The 20,207-nt window shown below is 37.9% G+C and overlaps 1 protein-coding gene across 9 annotated transcripts in view; it reads left to right on the forward strand.

The window, feature by feature from the left end:
* The window catches only part of TUBGCP5 (tubulin gamma complex component 5), a 46,382-nt gene that overhangs the window by 16,684 nt on the left and 9,491 nt on the right, over positions 1-20,207 (forward strand). For 5 of the 9 annotated variants that reach the window (XR_005034031.2, XM_036932542.2, XM_036932544.2 and 2 more), the window contains 12 exons: positions 1,459-1,576; positions 2,098-2,187; positions 3,455-3,548; positions 4,053-4,299; positions 5,757-5,959; positions 7,028-7,143; positions 8,321-8,589; positions 9,572-9,770; positions 10,389-10,577; positions 11,484-11,666; positions 16,611-16,695; positions 16,796-16,916. Coding sequence is in view for 8 of the 9 variants with exons in the window: in XM_036932542.2 (XP_036788437.2) it covers positions 1,459-1,576; positions 2,098-2,187; positions 3,455-3,548; positions 4,053-4,299; positions 5,757-5,959; positions 7,028-7,143; positions 8,321-8,589; positions 9,572-9,770; positions 10,389-10,577; positions 11,484-11,666; positions 16,611-16,695; positions 16,796-16,916 (1,914 nt within the window). In the remaining variant the exon portion in view is untranslated. The remainder of the gene's footprint in view (positions 1-1,458; positions 1,577-2,097; positions 2,188-3,454; positions 3,549-4,052; positions 4,300-5,756; positions 5,960-7,027; positions 7,144-8,320; positions 8,590-9,571; positions 9,771-10,388; positions 10,578-11,483; positions 11,667-16,610; positions 16,696-16,795; positions 16,917-20,207) is intronic. The other 4 variants (XM_036932543.2, XM_036932546.2, XM_036932547.2 and 1 more) reach the window with 4 other exon arrangements.

Genomic DNA, 20,207 nt, shown 5'->3' on the forward strand with positions numbered 1-20,207 from the left:
GCCAGGAGGAAGAGCTCTTTCCTGCTTCCCAGCTGTAGTGCCTGCCTCTACTGCCAGGGTCAGTGGGTCAAGTGGGCAGGGTGGAGCCTCTGTGCTATACTGTTGTATCTCCTAATGGTGTGGCACCCCCTCCAGCTAGCCTGGTGCAATGGCAAGGGCAGCAAATTTGTGGATGGGTTCCTGCTGGGAGGAAGGAGTGGCATACTGTGTATTGCAATTGATGGCCTTGGGGCTGCGTTCCCATCCAGGGGGATGGAGTACCTGAAGGTCCTGAAAACTCCCAACCTGTTGGGCTGAGTGTGCCAGTACGATTTTGTCCACCTGTACTTTCTTCTGAGCTGAAAGCTCTAATCCCTCCCCCTATAGCACCCCTCTCGCTGTTGGAAAGTCTTTTAAATTGCCCACCTTTTGTCCCAGAGCGGCCAGTTGTGGCTACCTGTTCTCCACTCAGTCTCTTCCAAGTATTCTGACTGTCTTTGCTTTCCAACCACTCTGATCTCCAGACTGCCCTGTAATGTGGGTTCGTGCTTTGGGAGCAGATCTCCACGGTGGGTGCTCACCCTCCTGGGCTTCTCCTCCCACCTCCACTCCATTCCCCTTCCTCCCACCAGGGGGCTGGGGCCAGGGGGCCTGTATCCCACTGGATCCTTTTCTGTAGCGTTTTCCCCAGACGTAGGCAGTCTGTTTCAGTCTTCAGGTTCCCCTTTCAGGATTAGTTAGTTGTATTTGCTGTATTTTCTTGTTATATGTAGTTTCAGGATCAGGTTTCTGCCTCAGTTCTCATGCTGCCATGTTTTCCCCTCACCTGCTATTTGTGAGATAATCTTACGATTTTTCTCTTTTACTCTATTTCTTCATTGATAGATCTTCTGATAGTGAATTGCCCTTGAAATCCTGAGCTAAACTTCTTGATCATTATGTTATTTTCTACTAAATTACTGGATTGGGTTAGCTATTTTTTAATTCATAATTTTCGTCTTTATTCTTTGATGAATTTGTTTTCTTATTTTGTATTTGGTTTTAGAAACAAGGTTATATTAGCCTCATAAAATGTCAGGGCCCTTTCAGTTTTTCTGGAACAACCTGTATAAGGTAATCCTTCAAAGCTTTAGTATCAGTCCTTAGGCTTCGGGAGTGTTTGGGAATGTTACCATTTCAATTCCTTTAATGACTATTGAATTATTCAAATATACTGTTTCTTTTTATTTGTGGGATCATTTTAAAGTTGAGTAAGTTTTTTTTTTACTTTTAGTCAATGGCAATTAAGTTTTGCATGTATGCATCAATATATGTATTGTTTTAAATAATTATACATATAAATGCTGTCAGGTAGCTCTTAAAGAGCCTTTTCAGTTGAATATTTGAATGGAGTCTTAAGTCCAGATATTGTGGCAAATTTGAAGTGTGTTTTTTTTTTAATTAATTCTTAAGACTTAAACTTGATAAATTTCCTTCCAGCAGTTGAGTCAGATGGCCGAAGCTGGCTGGAACAGCATGTGGTCCATCAGTACTGGACAGACAGATCCCCACGGTTTCCTCATAGTTTACATTTGCATTCCAATTTAGCTGCTATCTGGTAAGAAGCTAAATATTTAATGTGTTGATAGAAGAAACTTTCATGTATTAATATTGTTTTTGATTTATGATTTAAATCAAATACTTCCCTGAAATTTAAATTTGTTTTGTTCTTCACAATGCTAGAAGGTTTTAATTATTTAATTATTTTTTAAATGAAATTCTTATTTAATTATAACCTGTCTTTGATATTTACTTGAATGGATCAGTCTGTTATTAGGCCATTTATTTCTGTTAAAAGTGTACTTATTGCAAAAATACAGATACTGCATTATCAAGATGATAATACATAGTTTAAAATATTTGCCTAAATCAGCAATAAACATAACTATAATTGCTGTGAAACTGCTTTTCAGCGTATTTCAGTTGATATTTGAAAGTGACTATTGGAAGGGCATTTAAAGCATGCATTTATGTTTATTTGTTGATTGATTCCTAGTTAAATTACCACTAAATTGCATATGTTTTTTGAGACATATAATTTTACCTTCTCACTGACATTTGATGTTTGTTATCTAATAGGGACCAACACTTGTACAACAGTGATCCATTATATGTTCCAGATGACAGAGTTTTTGTTACTGAGACGCAAGTTATTCGGGAAACCTTATGGTAAGACCTACTAATCGAATTTATAGTCTAGAAGACATTATTAATGATAAGCAGAATTTTGGATTTTTAAAGAAAAGTGTTCAGGATTTTTTCACACACAAACTAGAAACAGGCTTTTAGGTATGAGCCCAAAACTATTCCAAGTAGCCATATAAACTTTGGGGGACTGGAAAAATTCAAACTTTAGATTTGACTGTGGAAATCATGAGATTCTAATGTATTTACTTCTTTTCCATCTTCAATAGTATAATATTTATTTAGATTAGACTTTCACTTTTTTAATATCTATGAGTTCAAAGAACGGTTCCTAATTTGCTGCTTACTGCTTCTGATAGGCAGAGTATATCAGTAAGAGTTTTAGCCTGTGTCCTGAACCTGGAAACCAGGAATCTAAGAATTTAGAATGTGTTCACACAAAAAGAAAAATGAAAAATGCCACATGTAGTGCTGTTACGACTTAGATTTCCAGGTTCAGGTCCAGGTTCAGGTCCTCTCTGCCATAAAGTATAAGATAGACATCTTAAAAATGGGAAGATCTCAGTGGGGTGCATGGGGAAGGCAGTATAGCATGGAGAAGACAAGTAGTGACTCTACAGCATCTTACAATGCTGATGGACAGTGACTGTAATGGGGTATGTGGAGGGGACTTGATAATGGGGGGAATCTAGTAACCAGAGTGTTGCTCATGTGATTATATATTAATGATACCAAAATAAAATAGAATAAATAAAATAAAATAAATAGATAGATAGATAGATAGATAGATAGATGATAGATAGATAGATAGATAGATAGATAGATAGATAGATAGATAGATAGATGATAGATGATAGATAGATAGATAGATAGATAGATAGATGATAGATGATAGATAGATAGATAGATAGATGATAGATGATAGATGATAGATAGATAAGATAGATAGATAGATAGATAGATAGATAGATAGATAGATAGATAGATAGATAGATAGATAGATAGATGATAGATGATAGATAGATAGATTGATTAGATAAGATAGATAGGAAGGAAAAGCTGTTTGGATCACATATGTAAAGAAATGCTTTGACAACACTGTTTTGGACTTGTCTCTAAGATGGTATGGAAATATCTTGAGTTTTAATCAGATAAGAGGATTGATATATTTTCTAATTATTTGACCCCCACACCCCCAAATTCTGAATCTTTAATTAAAATTTCTTAGGCATTATTGTAGTGAATACTTTTCTAAACTTAAAGTACATTCATCTTTTTAATTTCATTTCAGGTTACTCTCAGGGGTAAAAAAGCTCTTTATATTTCAGTTGATAGATGGGAAGGTAACTGTGAGAAACAATATTATAGTAACTCATTTGACACATGTAAGTTACTTGTATTTATTGTAACTAAATTTAAATAATTAGATTTATATAAACTAGTTATATAACTGTAGAACATTTTACAATATTACAATTACTTTTAAATATATTTAAGAACCAAAAGACAAAATAAAGTTGTGCATCTTTACGGTGCTTAGAGAGTTCTTTAATACTGTTTGTGATGTTCATATTTAGTTCTGATTTGTGCTTTCTGCTTTTTATTTCAGTTATTCTGTATTAGGAAAGCTGTATGCTGTAATTTCTTTTACCTATAGTGCATTTACCTTATATATGTTGTTAAAAAGTATAAACCACAGTTCTGTATTCTTTAGAAATCAGTGCTTATACTATTTACTTTGAATATAAAACTAAATATTTATTACTTTGTTTTCTACTAAGTATAATGTTTACAACAGTCACAAAAGACATACTTTACAGTGAGGTAATATGAATCTGAATGCTTGCCAAAGACTCACTTCAAATATGTGTGGTCTGCTTCTGTTCTAGAGATGTTTACGATCAGTGCTGGAACAAATAGCAGCATATGGCCAGGTTGTCTTTCAACTCCAGGAGTTTATCGATGAAGTCATGGGGCACAGCTGTGAAAGCATGTTACCTGGAAATGGCTCCGTTCCTAAGAAGCTAACCGAAGCTCCCTTTAGAACATATCAGGCTTTCATGTGGGCCCTGTACAAATACTTCATTAGTTTCAAAGAGGAGCTTACAGATATTGAGAGATGCATCATCAATAATGGTATTTAAATGCTCTTCCCTTTTAGTTATAAAACATATAACTCCTTTATTGAATGCTATCTAGATTAACTGCCGTAAGATAAGAAAATTACATAAAAAGTAAGATTCTCATGATCATTTTTATATTACTTTAAATTTATATTTTTAAGCTATTCATATCTAAAAATTCAAATAGAACAGAAAGGTTTTGGTAAAAGTTATTCCTCTTGTGCCAATTCTCTACCAAGTACTCAGTCCCCTCCCCAGAGGCAGCCAAGTCACCAGTGTCTTGTGTGTCCTTCCAGAAATAATTGAGACATGTGCAGGCAATGCACATTCATATACTTACCTAGTCTCTTAGCTGCTCTTTTCAAATCGTGGTCTAGTTTAAATTTTGAGGATTATACCATACAGATATATAAAGAAGCACTTAATTCTTTTTTCATAAATCAAGTGTTTTGTTGCATGGATGTATCATACCAATCCCCTTTTGATGGACATTTAGGTTTTTGGTCATTTGGTATTGTCAACAGTGCTGCAGTGATAATCACATACATGTAACTAACTATACACATGTGCTCCATGTTATCTACAGTATAAATCTTTAAGAATGGAATCACTAGATCAGAGAGTATGTGTGAGGTAATGTGTGATTTTAATAGATACTGCCACGTCACTCTCCATGGAGGTACAATAAATGACTACAATCTTGCTGCAGTACGTATGTAAACCTGTTTTATCACACTCTTGCCATCAGTGTGTCATCAGACTGTTTGTTCTCTATCTGATAGGTGTAAAATGGTAATAGGATTTTTTTCCCCCTCAGTTATTATCAACCACTACCAAAAGTAATAGAGAGGCCCCATATTCCCTTCACCCAAATTCCTGCAGTGGTGACTTCCTTAACATAATTATAGACTTTATCAAAACAAGAAATTGACACTGGCACAACACATTAATCAGTCTGCAGACCTGACATAGGTTTCACCAGTTTTGCAGGTACTTGATTTTTTTGAGGGGCGAGGAATAATATCTTTGTATGTAGTTCTGTGATGTTTTATCGTGTATATTCAAATATCCATTTCCACAGTTAGGATCCAGAGCTGTGCCATCCCCACCAGGAATTTGCTCTTGCCACCCCTTTATAGCCACTCCTTCCCCTCACTAAAACAGTAGTCCATTATAGTCTTTTTTATTTAGGCAGTGTAATTTTAATTTTCATTCTTTTTTGAGATCAGATGTCTTCCTATATGTTAAAGAATCACTTGTATCTCTTTTTCCTTGAACTGTCAGGCCTTTATATGCTATTTTTCTGTTGAGTCATCTTTTCTTTCTTTTGGGAAATAAGCTTCTTGTGATGATGAGATGAAAACCCACCACCCTCCAGTTGGCTAAGCCTTCCCTTAGTGACGCATTTATATCACATTTTGAATGCAGGTATTTGTCCTTGCTGATGAGTTTGATTTCTTAATGTTTTAGAAACTACAGTAACTCTTGCAATAGTGGTGGGCAAGTTGTCACCTCGACTGGCTCAGCTTAAGGTTCTGCACAAAGTGTTTAGTACTGGAGTAGCAGAAGTTCCACCTGACACTCGAAATGTCGTTCGGGCATCTCATCTGCTCAACACACTGTACAAAGCCATTCTGGAATATGACAACGTTGGAGAAGCCTCTGAGCAAACTGTATGTAAGGCCCTTCTCTAAAGTATGTGACTCCATTCTGCTCAGCCAGATGAGTGGTGCATAGCCTGTCATAACTCTTCATAAAAGTGCTTAAATCATGGTGTATCACAGTTGTTCAGTTTTTAAATTACCTTCTAAGTTTGAGGCTGCAGAAAACTGGCTTTTCAGCTATAATTGCCAGGATCACCAGGATGAGGCAAGGACAAAGCAAAACATTAAAGTAAGATGGAAAAATACCTAGCTGACTTACACAGATATTTGCAATAACTCCTTCTTAAGTAAGAATACAAATCTGTTATTTGAGGTACTTAGAGTAGTCAAATTCTTAGAAAAAAAAGTAAAGTAGTGGTACCAGGACTAGTGGAGAGGTTTAATGGGTATAGAGTTTCAGTTTTACAGCTTGAAAAAGTTCTGGAGCTCTGTTTTCACAACAATGTGAACATACTTAACACTACAGAACTGTGCACTTAGGAATGGTTGTGATAGTATATTTTTATGTTATATTTTATGTTACCTTATATGTTATAGTTCATGAATTTTTTTTTTACCACAATTTAGAAAAACACATCTAACTAGAGTCTATAATCTAGAAAGCTGCAGGTTTGTTTGGAGGCATATTCTTAAATGTGTTTGCTAGTTCGTTGGTGTAACTTTGTTTTCTCACCATTTTGGTTCTGTAGCTCAGTATAATAGAGGGTGATTTCTTCCAGCTATGCAAGTTTTCTTCCTCCTGAGAGCTATAATAGAATGAGCTAATTTCCCACTCTTAGTTGACATTTGCTGATAGCACTGTTTAGTTGGGATAACCGTATTGTGGTTGGTCTGTCCCGTTTAGAACTTTAGTCCCTATGTAACTCACGCTCAAGACATCCTGGTACAGACTGCAGATAGTCTGGTCTTCTCACATTTAGGTGAGTTTTCATAAAGACTTTATAGGGTTATGTTTTGGATTTTTATTTTCTTTGTCTCAAAAAAACATAGAAATTCAACCACTTTTTAAAAGGCATTTCAGGAATGTCTGGACCTCATTTTACCCAGAGATGAGGGTGGCCTCTGCACTGTCCTCAGGTCTCCCTACTCTTCTCTCTCTGGGTGGAAACGGTGAGGCCCTACCTGCAGACAGTGGATGAGTGGATCGCACATGGGCAGCTGTACGACTGTGCCCGGGAGTTCATCATCCAGAGGTGGGTGACACTGCGCAGCAGTGGGGCACGAGGGTGCCGGCCTACCTCCTTCCCTCCCTTCTCTCATGTGAAAAGCATGCACTTCCATTAGTTGGGATCATCCCCAGGGAGAGCAGTCCTAATGATAGAACTGTCTTACATTTTTATAGCTCATCTCAGGCACCAGCCAAAAACATACCTTTTTCTGAGTTTTATTTCAGTTCCTAGCTTTTCTTAGCAAATTATATTTTTGAGCGATAGTGTGCTGTGACAGTATGACAGGCTGGCTGATAATGTACAAGGCATACTGCTTCCCATAAAATGAATTTAGATGATACCAAATGGCTTCAACTATTTCTATTATAAATTATCAGTAACATAAAGGATAGGAAAATATTATGCAACATGCCTCTCACTTATTTCTCCAAAGTAGCTACTATTTTATTTTTTACCTTGATAGTATAAGATTTAATACAACAATTAAGGCAAATCTTAATCATTCACTTATGATGATTCCCTTTTAGTTCATTGATTTTTCTGAACAGTATCATATAAACTGCAACACAGAACCATTTGCACTCTCTTAACTCAGTTTTAAGTCGTGTACTCTTATTTAGATGTATGTTTTTTTGGACAGCTATCCATGTAACTCATCAGGAAGGATAACTTGTAAGCCCCTAGAGCTCTGGAAAAGTAACCCAGTTACACAGTGCTTTCTTTAACTGACTTTAACTGTGCCTGTCGTTACATCCTGTTTCTTACATGATAATTTTTGTGAAAACGGGATTCTGACTATTCCTAAATGGTGATGAGTGACCATGATTTTGTTGTTAAAAATCCAATTAAGAATCTGTGTAGAAGAGAAGATGTGGAAGTGTGGAGATTACTTTCACAGGAGATGGCAAAATGGATAATCTTTTACTCTGCCTCTGAAGAGACCAAATAAATCATTTTGTTTGATTCCAATTCGGGAAACTTTCTACTTAAATTTTATCTGTGCCATTCAGAGTATTTATCCATTTTTCTGTGTTAAATTGAAGTCAGATAAAACCTCTGCCCCATTTGGGCTGAAATTTCTTTGTTTTGCTAAGCTGATACTACTGTGTTTGGGAATGTCTGGAGAACACGTCTAAGCTGGAACAGACACTGTTTTTTTAAGGAAGAAAAATTAAAATGTAAAATTCTTTTGAATCTCTAGAAACAAAAATGTTCCGGTAAATCACAGAGACTTTTGGTATGCAACCTACACACTATACAGCGTGTCGGAAAAGATAGAAAATGAAGAAAAAATGAGTGATAATGCTAGTGCAAGCTCTGGCAGTGACCAGGGACCCTATGGCAGGCAGCACACCATGGTGTCCTTCCTCAAACCTGTCCTTAAGCAGATCATAATGGCTGGGAAGTCAATGCAGCTGCTGAAGAACCTGCAGTGTTCGGAGAGCACCACGTGCCAGACAACGGCCAGAGGTGGGGGGTCCCTTTGTGTATCTCCTGTGGCATCAGGGCAGCTGCACTCTTCACGCTTGCCGTCCTGAGATACATAATTATTTCGTAGTTTGAAAGTTATCAAAACCTTTGTTTTCATGGAAATTGCATTATGATCAAATTAATCATGCTGTTCCTGACTGGAAAAAGATTGTTCGCCTTGGAAACTTTGAGCGCTGTGTTTGAAAGACAGTATAATAAATTCCACATGCATTTTTCTTACTCTTGATTCCTTTGGACTGGTCCTTTAAAAAATGAGTCTCTGGTATTTCTTAATGCAGCACAGCACCAATTAGCTCTTGAGGACCATAAACCTTGGCAGATAGGAATTTGTTGGTGAACAGTTCAAATTTGATCGTTGATTTCAAGAAAATCTTGATAATATCCGGTCTTTTTCTGTGCAGTTTAAGCAGTACACTTGAAGTTCTATCAACTGACTGAAAAGACTTAAAAGGTGTAGATGTGGCCTTAGTTGTTACATTTGTAAATCACCCTAATGTTACACTAATTATTTTGTATTATTGCATCTACTTTGAGTTGTATTTTCACTATGGAATATTTCCTTTTTGACTAAGTAGTATATAAGCTTTCAGGGCCACTGTCAGAAGTGTTCTTTTCAATAAATTATGGCTCCTCTTAGTGTTATCCATAGTGCTATCCATAATGGTATTAACTTCTAAGCATCCTGCTTAGGGTATTACTCTATTGAGAAAAAATTAGCTTACACTTGGAATATTTAACCATAAATTTTGCGATTGTCCAACAGGCTAGAAAACTTAGTTTTACTGTAAAGGTAAGTACTGTAGGGTACTTTAGTATAAAGGTAAAGAAACAGGGATAGACCCTCCTAGGCCAGCAGAAAAATATCAGGCTATATTAAGATGGAATTACATTTCATTTCTTAATATTATGTAGTATTATTTACCAGAACATGATTCACTTTATATATTCCTTTATCTTTCAGATGCAGAAAGAAAAAGCTTGTATACCCTCTTCTTGGAATCTGTGCAGTCACGTCTTCGACACGGAGAAGATTCCACTACACAGGTCCTCACTGAGCAGCAGGCGACCAAAGAGAATCTCATTAAGATGCAGTCCATCGCTGAAAGGCATCTCGAACTGGATGACATTCACGATCCACTGCTGGCAATTAATTTCGCAAGGTGATAACTATCTGTAAGATTTTCCATGATTAAAATGAAGATCTTTGCTATATTCAGTAACTTTTTATTTCTGTCAGGTAGGGCTTTCTAGCCTTAAAAATAAAAACCGTTGTAGCCATTACTAATGAATGGAATACAAGAAGATACTGTGTTCAATTATTTCAGACTGTACAGTTTGGCCTCCTTGTTGTTGTGAAAGTCTACAGACTATCATGTGCCAGGCCCATGGGGAGTGCTGTCACTCATTCAGAAGATGATTATAGAAAGCTGAATCATGGCCCCTCCATTTGCATAAAATGCATCTTGGCCATTAGGTGCTTTCATGCACTTAGCCTGGAGTAAGTCATTAATTACCCATGCAGTGCCCTATTGTCTAATGGCTGTCATTCACTGCCCATGACTTTAGTGGCTCGAAAGACCTACTCAGTACTTGACTGTAAAGGCAGCAGTGACTGAACAAGTGCTTCACTTAAAGGATATTTTTCAGGGGGAAAATTTATTTCTGTAATACTTGGTAATTTTAAGATTAAAGGTAAAAGTGGGAACCTGGAATTCTGATTTAAGACTATTCTGTTGACAGTAAGTCATAAAAGAAGATTGATGTTTTTGTCTTTAAAGGTTGTATTTGGAACAGAGTGACTTTCACGAGAAGTTTGCTGGTGGAGATGTATGTGTGGATAGATCATCAGAATCTGTGACATGCCAGACTTTTGAGTTAACACTGAGATCTTGCCTATATCCTCATATTGATAAGCAGTATTTAGATTGCTGTGGAAACCTCATGCAAACTCTAAAAAAAGATTACAGGTACAAGGGTTTAGTTTTGGAAGTGACAGTAGTTTATTGTACTTTAAGAATAGTTCAAATTATTTTAAAATCCTCTATTTCAAGTTAATTTTTCTGAGAGTGGGAAATGGATATACAATAAACAATTTTATTTCAAGAGGGTTAATTAACCATCAGTGTTTTGCTTACCTATGTTGTGAAATTTGGTTATTTATTTCTGAGAATCTTTTCCAAAAGAAATAAGAGAAAATCTTGCTGCACAAAAATGCCTATCACCAAGTTAGCTATCAGAGGGAAAACATGAAATTACTTGTTAACAGATGACTGGTTCTTTAAATTATGGCATATCCACACATAAGGTATATCCATATTAAAATACAGCATATTGTATTATATATGAGCTTTGTGAAGTTCATTCAAGTTATATTTATACAGTTTTTTGTTGTTGTTATTTTGGTATCATTAATCTACAATTACATGAAGAACATTATGTTTACTAGGCTCCCCCCCTTCACCATTTATACAGTTTTAAATAATATAAAATGTTCTTTAAGCAGAAAAAGGAGGATATATAGTGGGCTAGGAACCGTGATTTTTTTAATGCATAGTAAAAAGACTGAAAAGAAGTATCTCACATATTAATAGTAGAAATTCAGTATGAATGATAGGATTTGGATTAACTTTTTTTTGTTACAGTTTTGTGACTTTGCCCAATTTTCTACAGTGTTATGGGGAAGTAACTTAAAACATAAATACTATTTTTATTATTCAAAAGGTCTTTAAGAGGTGTTAGTATTTCTGAATTTAGTAAGTAGAGAATATAAACCTGTTTCACTAAAAGTATTAGCATATAAAACCTGGTATTGATCCAGAATCCTGTCTTAAAAGCTTAAGATCTTTTCTGTTGCTTACTTCCTCTCTATTCAGGTTGGTTGAGTACTTGCAGGCCATGAGAAATTTTTTCTTAATGGAAGGTGGAGATACCATGTATGACTTCTACACATCAATTTTTGATAAAATAAGAGAAAAGGAAGCCTGGCAGAATGTGTCTTTCCTTAACGTCCAGCTCCAAGAAGCAGTAGGACAGCGTTATCCTGAAGACAGTTCACGGTAAACTGTGGGAGGCACCTTTTATTTTAAATATTGTAAAATAATCCGTGTGCCACAACTCTTCTGTGCATTTTTATATATAATATCTTTCTTAATCCTCACTAACCCTGTGAATTTCACCATTATTATTTTACATACTAGAAAACTGTGGCAGCAGGTAGCTACATGACTTGCCTACCAAATGGACCTGTGGCCTGAGTCTGGCCTCCCTCACATGACTGGAGTCACATGACTGCCCTGCTCCACAGCCTTGCCCTCCAGCGAGCTGCACTGACTGCTTAACATAGGAGTGGTCCTGTGTGGTGTTCTGAGATAGAACCACTTCCTGAGGCCCAAACTCCAGGCCTCACAGACCTCACTTCCATCGCATGGTTGGTCAACCAAGTCACAGGCCAGCCCAGGTGCAGGGATAAGAAGTAGATTCCATCACTCGGTGGGCAGAGTTACATGTTTTCAAACTGTTATTTTGGCTTATGCCTCGCTGTGGAGCTACCCAGCTCTTCCCTCCCTGTCCGTCTGCCTGCTGAGCAACCTGGCCAGGTCTGTGGGTTCTTGCCCCTAAATCTTTGTATAGCAGACACTCGTCCTTCCGCATGGCGTGCAGTCCTTTTTCCTGTTCCATGTTCTGCTCAGCTACTTCCTCAGCTCTCTCAGTGGTCCTTCCAAAGTAATCATAGATAGTAGTTAACGTTTATTACATGCCAGATAAAGCACCCTTCTCCTCACAGCCATTCCAGGTTACCAACCATCTACTACTTAGATTATTTTGATTTCTTTTGTTTTTATTATTCTTTTATTACCTTGAAATCATTCCATAAAAACAGAATTTTTATCAATTATGTGGTTAGTAAAAGCAAGTAACTGCTAGATTCTTTCCATAATGAGATTTGGTGCCCAGCATCCCCCAGAGGGAGCCAAGGAGGGTTATGTTTTTCATTATCAGCATAAACTCATGAAGTTTGTTGTATTTAATATATTTCAATCTATTACAGTTATTTTGTTGCTCAGACTGCCCCATGTTAACTGAGAGGGAACCCCTTCATTGCACCCTAGTAATCTGAGTGTCCTTGCCTTCAGGATTAGACACCCAGTGGACCTCCTGCCCTCAGCCTGTGTGCCTCCCCCAGGAGCACTGCTCCTGTTGGGTGGCTTAAAAAAACCCTCTTTCTGGGTGCCAGAGTATTCATCAGTACCGGGCTGTAAATGGACAGAAGAGCTAGGAAATACGCAGGAAAAAATGAATCATCAGCTCATATAAATGTATAATAAAGACTACAGTTTTTCATTTCTTTGATTTTCTTTTGTGTTTCTTCAGTTGAGTGCTTACTAGCACATTAACGTACTTACTGGTTTTATTCTACAAGTAGTAATAGAGTCAAAGTAACAATAATAGCACACCCACTGAGAGTTTAAAACAGACTTGTGATTGCTTTATTTCCTATACTTTCAAGTCATCAGTATCCTGTGTTTCAAGGTCACTTGGGATACTCCATGTGATCATGTCGCCACCTTGCTAACACAGTCAAGTTCACAATTATTTTAGTTTACTTTCTACTTCTAGGAATTGCCTTTTTTTTCTTTTCTTGATTCAATTCTGTTTCTTAATTATGTAAAACATAAAACAGCTCTATGTTTCTTAAGTTAGAATCATAGTTGCCGAGGTACTTCTAGGGAAACCTGGCTCCTGTTCATGCCCATTTTCTCCCTTCCCTATAGGTAACCATTTTTACAGATTTTGTTTAAAGCCTAGTATTTGTTTTTTGGAACCAGAGATACATGTATATGTATTTCTTTTTCTCCTCATATGTTACACAAAAGGTAGTATGCAGCGATCACTCCTCAACACCTGGCTTATTTTTCTTACATACCTAATATACCCCAGACCCACTCCATTTGCAGGATAGGGAGCTTGCCTCACTCCTTTACAAAGCTGACTGGCTTTCCATTGTGGCTTTCAACCAGGTATCCTGTTGGTGGATATTTGGGTTTCTCTTTGCTAGGCATGTATGCAGTAACTAGTTTTGTACATTTCACTTCATATTTTTATAGCATAGCTTCCGAGTGAATTCCTAGAGTGGGCTTACTGGGTGAAAGGGTAAGTGCATGTGTAATTCTGCTAGCTGTCACCAAATTCCTCTGCGTAAAGACTGTATCTTCCCTAATTCCCACCAGCAATGTGTAGTAAAGATTACTCTCCACAGCCCCACCAACAGGATATGTTGCCAGACTTAGGGATTGTTGTCAGTCTGATGAGAGAAATGGTATCTCAGTGTAGTTTTAATTTCCATTTTTCTAATAATGGAAATAAACTAACTGTTGTTAGTTGCTTTCTTTCTGTTGAGAGTCACCTTCAAATGTGTGTGAGGAAACAAAGCTTAGTCATCTTCACATATGTTTGTTTTGCATTTCTTTGGATGTGAGCTGTCCGTCACCTGCTGCCACGGTCTCAGTGTCAGGTTGTTGGTGTTCACTGTCTCCATTTTTAGAAGCTCTTTATGTACAAGAAAATGTTTCCCAATTTGATGTTAGTCTTTTAATTTGGCTTATAGTATAACAATTTTGTTGTGTTTCAAGGCAGGTGATTTTTGGTCTTAATGTACAGTCTTTCTCCTATCACTTTTGTATTTTAAGTTAACAGTTAAGAAAATTTTACTCTCTCCCAAGTTAGAAAAAATACATCTATCTTTTCTTGTAATGCTTGGCTTTTTTTTTTATATTTAGATGTTGATCCATTTGAAATTTGTTCTGCTGAAAAATAGGTGAAATAAATGGAGTTTTATCTTTCTTCAAATGCCTTTTTGGTTCCCATCACTTATTTCTTTAAGAGAAAAAAATCTCCCTTTATTTAAGATATGCTTTGATCATTAACTTTTCATATGCACTTGGGTTTTTTTCTAGATTTTTCCATCCTCTTTCCTGGTTCTGTCTCTTTATTCACATGCTAGTAGCACCCTATTTAATAGGGCTTTCCAAGCCATTCTTGCTTATTTAGTACTTGATCATTAACTTGTCTAACTTTGCCAAAACAGAAACCTTGCTGGTGTTTTTATTGAGATGGCATTCCATTCATAGATTAACTCAAGACAAATGAGCCACCCGAGGGCCCTTCTGCTGTGGTTCTGTGTGTGCCTTGGGGCTCACTGAGCCCATCCCCACTGGTTCCAACGCCAGTGCCACACTGCTTCGCTGCTCTGTACCCTGCCCGCATCCCTGCTGCCCTTTCTGCAGCCTCCTGTGAGACCTTGCCTCCACCCACCTGTGGCACAGCTGCTGCTTCTCCTGTCTCAGCACTCCTGCTTTGGGCATCTCAAGTCCGTGTTGATGGCTTCAACGAACCTAAATGAACTGAAAATCAGTGCCTTTAGCCCAGGTGTCTGCAGAGCCGGCACCTTGTGACTATACTCAAATGTCATGTATCAAAAACAGCTCATTTTTGTTGCATCCCAAACCATGCTTTGTTTCTGCTGGTCAAACACCACTGTGCGTTCAGTGCCAGGATCTGGTCTGTGGCTCATCCTAGGTTCCTACTTCTCTTCTGCCTCCCACATATCCCTGCTTACTCAGTTCTGCCTTCTGGATAATGTTCCCCGTGACCATCTGTCTCTCAGCTTCTCTCCTTCCTACCTGACCCTACAGTGCCACCAGAATGACCACAGTAAACCAGCAGCTCCCTCCACAACTTGTGCTCAGAATCCTTGTAAGTGGCCCATAACTGATGGGCTGAACTGCTTCTCACCAGAGAGAAAGACTTTCACTGTCTGGTTCATTTTCCCAGCCTTGCAGACACATACAGACACAGCATGTTCTCTCTTACCACACTTTACACTTCAGGTATTTGGAGTGTTTCTGGTTTCCCCAAGAGCTGTACCCTGTCTGCATTGGACCCTTCAATTGTCCTGCTTCTTCCAGTTGCGTTTGCACAGCCTAGCAGTGGCCTGCTCTCCCATAGACCCTGCCTGGGTCCTGGGTGGGTGCAGCACCCAGCTTCTCTTAGTGACAGGAGGATGACTCCACATGTATGCCCTGGACTGTGGGCCCCTGAAGGGGGAGAAAGGATCAACATACTTTCTTTCACCTGTTTAGCACGGCACCTGACAAATATGTGTTCAGTAGGTGCCTACTAAGTACTTACTGGATGCACATGTAACAGACTTGGGAGATAAAGAAAATTCTGGTGCCTGTCACATAGAATGAACCAGCTAATTTGTAAGTCACACCAGTCTTTTCATCTCTGGTTGTGAGGCTAACTCCCTGCCTCTCCCACTAAAACCCTACATGGGCTGCCTCCAGGCATTAGCACTGGGTGCCTCAAACTGTGGAGAGTTAACGTAATTTCTCAGTCCATTGATAGGACCACTCTGAGGATTAAATGCATGAGGACAGTACCCAAATAGTGCCTAGCACAGGGGCATTTCCATGCACTGTGTTAGTTGATTTCTGTTGAGAGTCACCTTCAAATGTGTGTGAGGAAACAAAGCAATGTGTGGCACCTCTGCTTTAGGAGCAGACCCCCTTCTCAGCAATGTTCTTGTACATGCATTCCCTCCTGGGCGAAGAGAGCCGTCCCCCTACACCATCATCCACAGAAGGTCCTTTTGAGCCTATGAATTCTACCAAAATTAAGTACCCAGACTGTTAACATTGTATCATCTTTACTGACTTTATCTTTTTTCCTAATTAATGCACTTGTTAAGTATCTGTTCTCTTATAGCAACTAAACCCATTATTTAAAGATTGGCCCTCTTCCTATTTCTAAAACCAAATTCCTGTTTTAGTACATAGGCTAAAAAATACACCCTCACTGGAATGCCTGCATTCCTTTTATGAAATACAATGTCTTTTTTGGAATGTGATATAAGTGTTAAAATGCTAATGACTTTTTAAAAAAATCATTTACATGAGCATAGTACTTTCACAAACTAAAACTGGAATTTCTTTATCTAGTCTATCTATATCTTTTGAAAATATTGACACAGCTAAGAAGAAACTCCCTGTTCATACTTTAGATGGTTTGACCCTGAGCTACAAGGTATGTGCTTAGATACTTTGTAAAAACATTTTCTAATAAAATTAAAACATGCAAATAATAGGATACTTTCTACCCTAATTTTCTGGTTTTGTTTTCATAGGTCCCATGGCCTGTGGACATTGTTATAAGCTTGGAATGTCAAAAAATTTATAATCAGGTGTTCCTTCTCTTACTGCAAATAAAATGGGCAAAATATAGTCTAGATGTTCTGCTATTTGGTGGTAAGATGTACTTTTTTTTTTTCATTAATCTACAATTACATGAAGAACATTATGTTTACTAGGCTTTCCCCTTCACCATGTCCCCCCCACAGACCCCATTACAGTCACTGTCCATCTGTGTAGTAAGATGCTGTAGAGTCACTACTTGACTTCTCTGTGTTGCACAGCCCTCCCCATGCCCCCCACCGCACACATTATACATGCTAACCGTAAAGCCCCCTTTCTTTTTCCCCGCCCTTATCCCTCCCTTCCCAGCCATCTTCCCCAGTCCCTTTCCCTTTGGTAACTTTTAGTCCATTCTTGAGTTCTGTGATTCTGCAGCTGTTTTGTTCCTTCAGTTTTTCTTTGTTCTTATACTCCATGACTGAAATCATATGGTACTTGTCTTTCTCTGCCTGGCTTATTTCACTGAGCATAATTCCCTCTAGCTCCATCCATGTTCTTGCAAATGGTAGGATTTGTTTTTTTCTTATGGCTGAATAATATTCCATTGTGTATATGTACCACATCTTCTTGATCCATTCATCTACTGATGGACACTTAGATTGCTTCCATTTCTTGGCTATTGTAAATAGTGCTGCGATAAACATAAGGGTGCATCTGTCCTTTTCAAACTGGGCTGCTGCATTCTTAGGGTAAATTCCTAGAAGTGGAATTCCTGGGTCAAATGGTATGTCTATTTTGAGCTTTTGGAGGAACCTCCATACTGCTTTCCACAATGGTTGAACTAATTTACATTCCCACCAGCAGCGTAGGAGGGTTCCCCTTTCTCCACAACCTCGCCAACATTTGTTGTTGTTTGTCTTTTGGATGGTGGTGATCCTTACTGGTGTGAGGTGATACCTCATTGTGGTTTTAATTTGCATTTCTCTGATGACTACCTATGTGTAGCATCTTTTCATGTGTCTGTTGGCCATATGAATTTCTTCTTTGGAAAACTGTCTGTTCAGCTCCTCTGCCCATTTTTTAATTGGATTATTTGCTTTCTGTTTGTTGAGAGATGCGTGAGCTCTTTATATATTTTGGATATCAACCCTTTATTGGATCTGTCATTTATGAATATATTCTCCCATACTGTAGGGTACCTTTTTGTTCTCTTGATGGTGTCCTTTGCTGTACAGAAGCTTTTCAGCTTGATGTAGTCCCACTTGCTCATTTTTGCTTTTGTTTCCCTTGCCCGGGGAGATATGTTCATGAAGAAGTCGCTCATGTTTCTAAGAGTTTTACGGTTTCATGACTTACATTCAGGTCTTTGATCCATTTCGAAGTTACTTTTCTGCATGGGGTTAGACAGTGATCCAGTTTCATTCTCTTACATGTAGCTGTCCAGTTTTGCCAGCACCATCTATCGAAGAGGCTGTCATTTCCCCATTGTCTGTCCATGTCTCCTTTATTGTATATTAATTGACCATATATGTTTGGGTTTATGTCTGGAGACTCTATTCTGTTCCACTGGTCTGTGGCTCTGTTCTTGTGCCAGTACCAAATTGTCTTGATTACTGTGGCTTTGTAGTAGAGCTTGAAGTTGGGGAGCGAGATCCCCCCCCACTTTATTCTTCCTTCTCAGGATTGCTTTGGCTATTCGGGGTCTTTGGTGTTTCCATATGAATTTTTGAACTATTTGTTCCAGTTCATTGAAGAATGTCGTCGGTAATTTGATAGGGATTGCATCAAATCTGTATACTGCTTTGGGCAGGGTGGCCATTTTGACAATATTAATTCTTCCTAGCCAGGAGCATGGGATGAGTTTCCATTTGGTAGTGTCCTCTTTAATTTCTCTTAAGAGTGTCTTATAGTTTTCAGGGTATAGGTCTTTCACTTCCTTGGTTAGGTTGAGTCCTAGGTATTTTATTCTTTTTTATGCAATTGTGAATGGAATTGTTTTCCTGATTTCTCTTTCTATTGGCTCTTTGTTAGTGTATTGGAAAGCCACAGATTTCTGTGTGTTAATTTTGTATCCTGCAACTTTCCTGTATTCCAATATCTGTTCCAGTAGTTTTGGAGTGGAGTCTTTATGGTTTTTGATGTACAATATCATGTCATCTGCAAATAGTGACAGTTTAACTTCTTCTTTACCAATCTGGATTCCTTGTATTTCTTTGTTTTGTCTAATTTATGAGGCTAGGACCTCCAGTACTATATTGAATAACAGTGGGGAGAGTGGGCATCCCTGTCTTGTTCCCGATCACAGAGGAAAAGCTTTCAGCTTCTGGCTGTTCAGTATGATGTTGGCTGTGGGTTTGTCATATATGGCCTTTATTATGTTGAGGTACTTGCCCTCTATACCCATTTCGTTGAGAGTTCTTATCATGAATTGGTGTTGAATTTTGTCAAGTGCTTTTTCAGCATCTATGGCGATGATCATGTGGTTTTTGTCCTTTTTGTTGATGTGGTGGATGATGTTGATGAATTTTCGAATGTTGTACCATCCTTGCATCCCTGGGCTGAATCCCAATTGGTCATGGTGTATGATCCTTTTGATGCATTTTTGAATTCGATTTGCTAATATTTTGTTGAGTATTTTTGCATATATGTTCATCAGTCTGTAATTTTCTTTTTTAGTGGGGTCTTTGCCTGATTTTGGTACTAGGGTGATATTGGCTTCATAGAATGAGTTTGGGAGTATTCCTTCCTCTTCTATTTTTTGGAAAACTTTAAGGAGAATGGGTATTATGTCTTCTCTGTATGTCTGATAAAATTCCGAGGTAAATCCATCAGGCACGGGGGCTTTGTTCTTGGGTACTTTTTTTGATTACCACTTCAATTTCTTTGCTCGTAATTGGTTTGTTGAACTTTTGTGTTTCTTCCTTGGTCAGTCTTGGAAGGTTGTATTTTTCTAGGAAGTTGTCCATTTCTTCTAGGTTTTCCAGCTTGTTAGCATATAGGTTTTCATAGTATTCTCTAATAATTCTTTGTATTTCTGTGGGGTCCGTCGTGATTTTTCCTTTCTTGTTTCTGAATCTGTTGATGTGTGTAGATTCTCTTTTTCTCTTGATAAGTTTGGCTAGAGGCTTATCTATTTTGCTTATTTTCCCAAAGAACCAGCTCTTGAAAACTTGGAAAACCAAGTTTCATTGATTTTTTTTTCTATTGTTTTATTCTTCTCAATTTTATTTATTTATTCTCTGATCTTTATTATGTCCATCCATCTGCTGACTTTAGGCCTCATATGTTCTTCTTTTTTCAATTTTGATAATTGTGACGTTAGACTATTCATTTGGGATTTTTCTTCCTTCTTTAAATATGCCTGGATTGCCATGTACTTTCCTCGTAAGACTGCTTTCGCTGCAT

The sequence above is a fragment of the Manis pentadactyla genome, chromosome 18 (assembly GCF_030020395.1).
Source record: "Manis pentadactyla isolate mManPen7 chromosome 18, mManPen7.hap1, whole genome shotgun sequence".
Taxonomy (NCBI): domain Eukaryota; kingdom Metazoa; phylum Chordata; class Mammalia; order Pholidota; family Manidae; genus Manis; species Manis pentadactyla.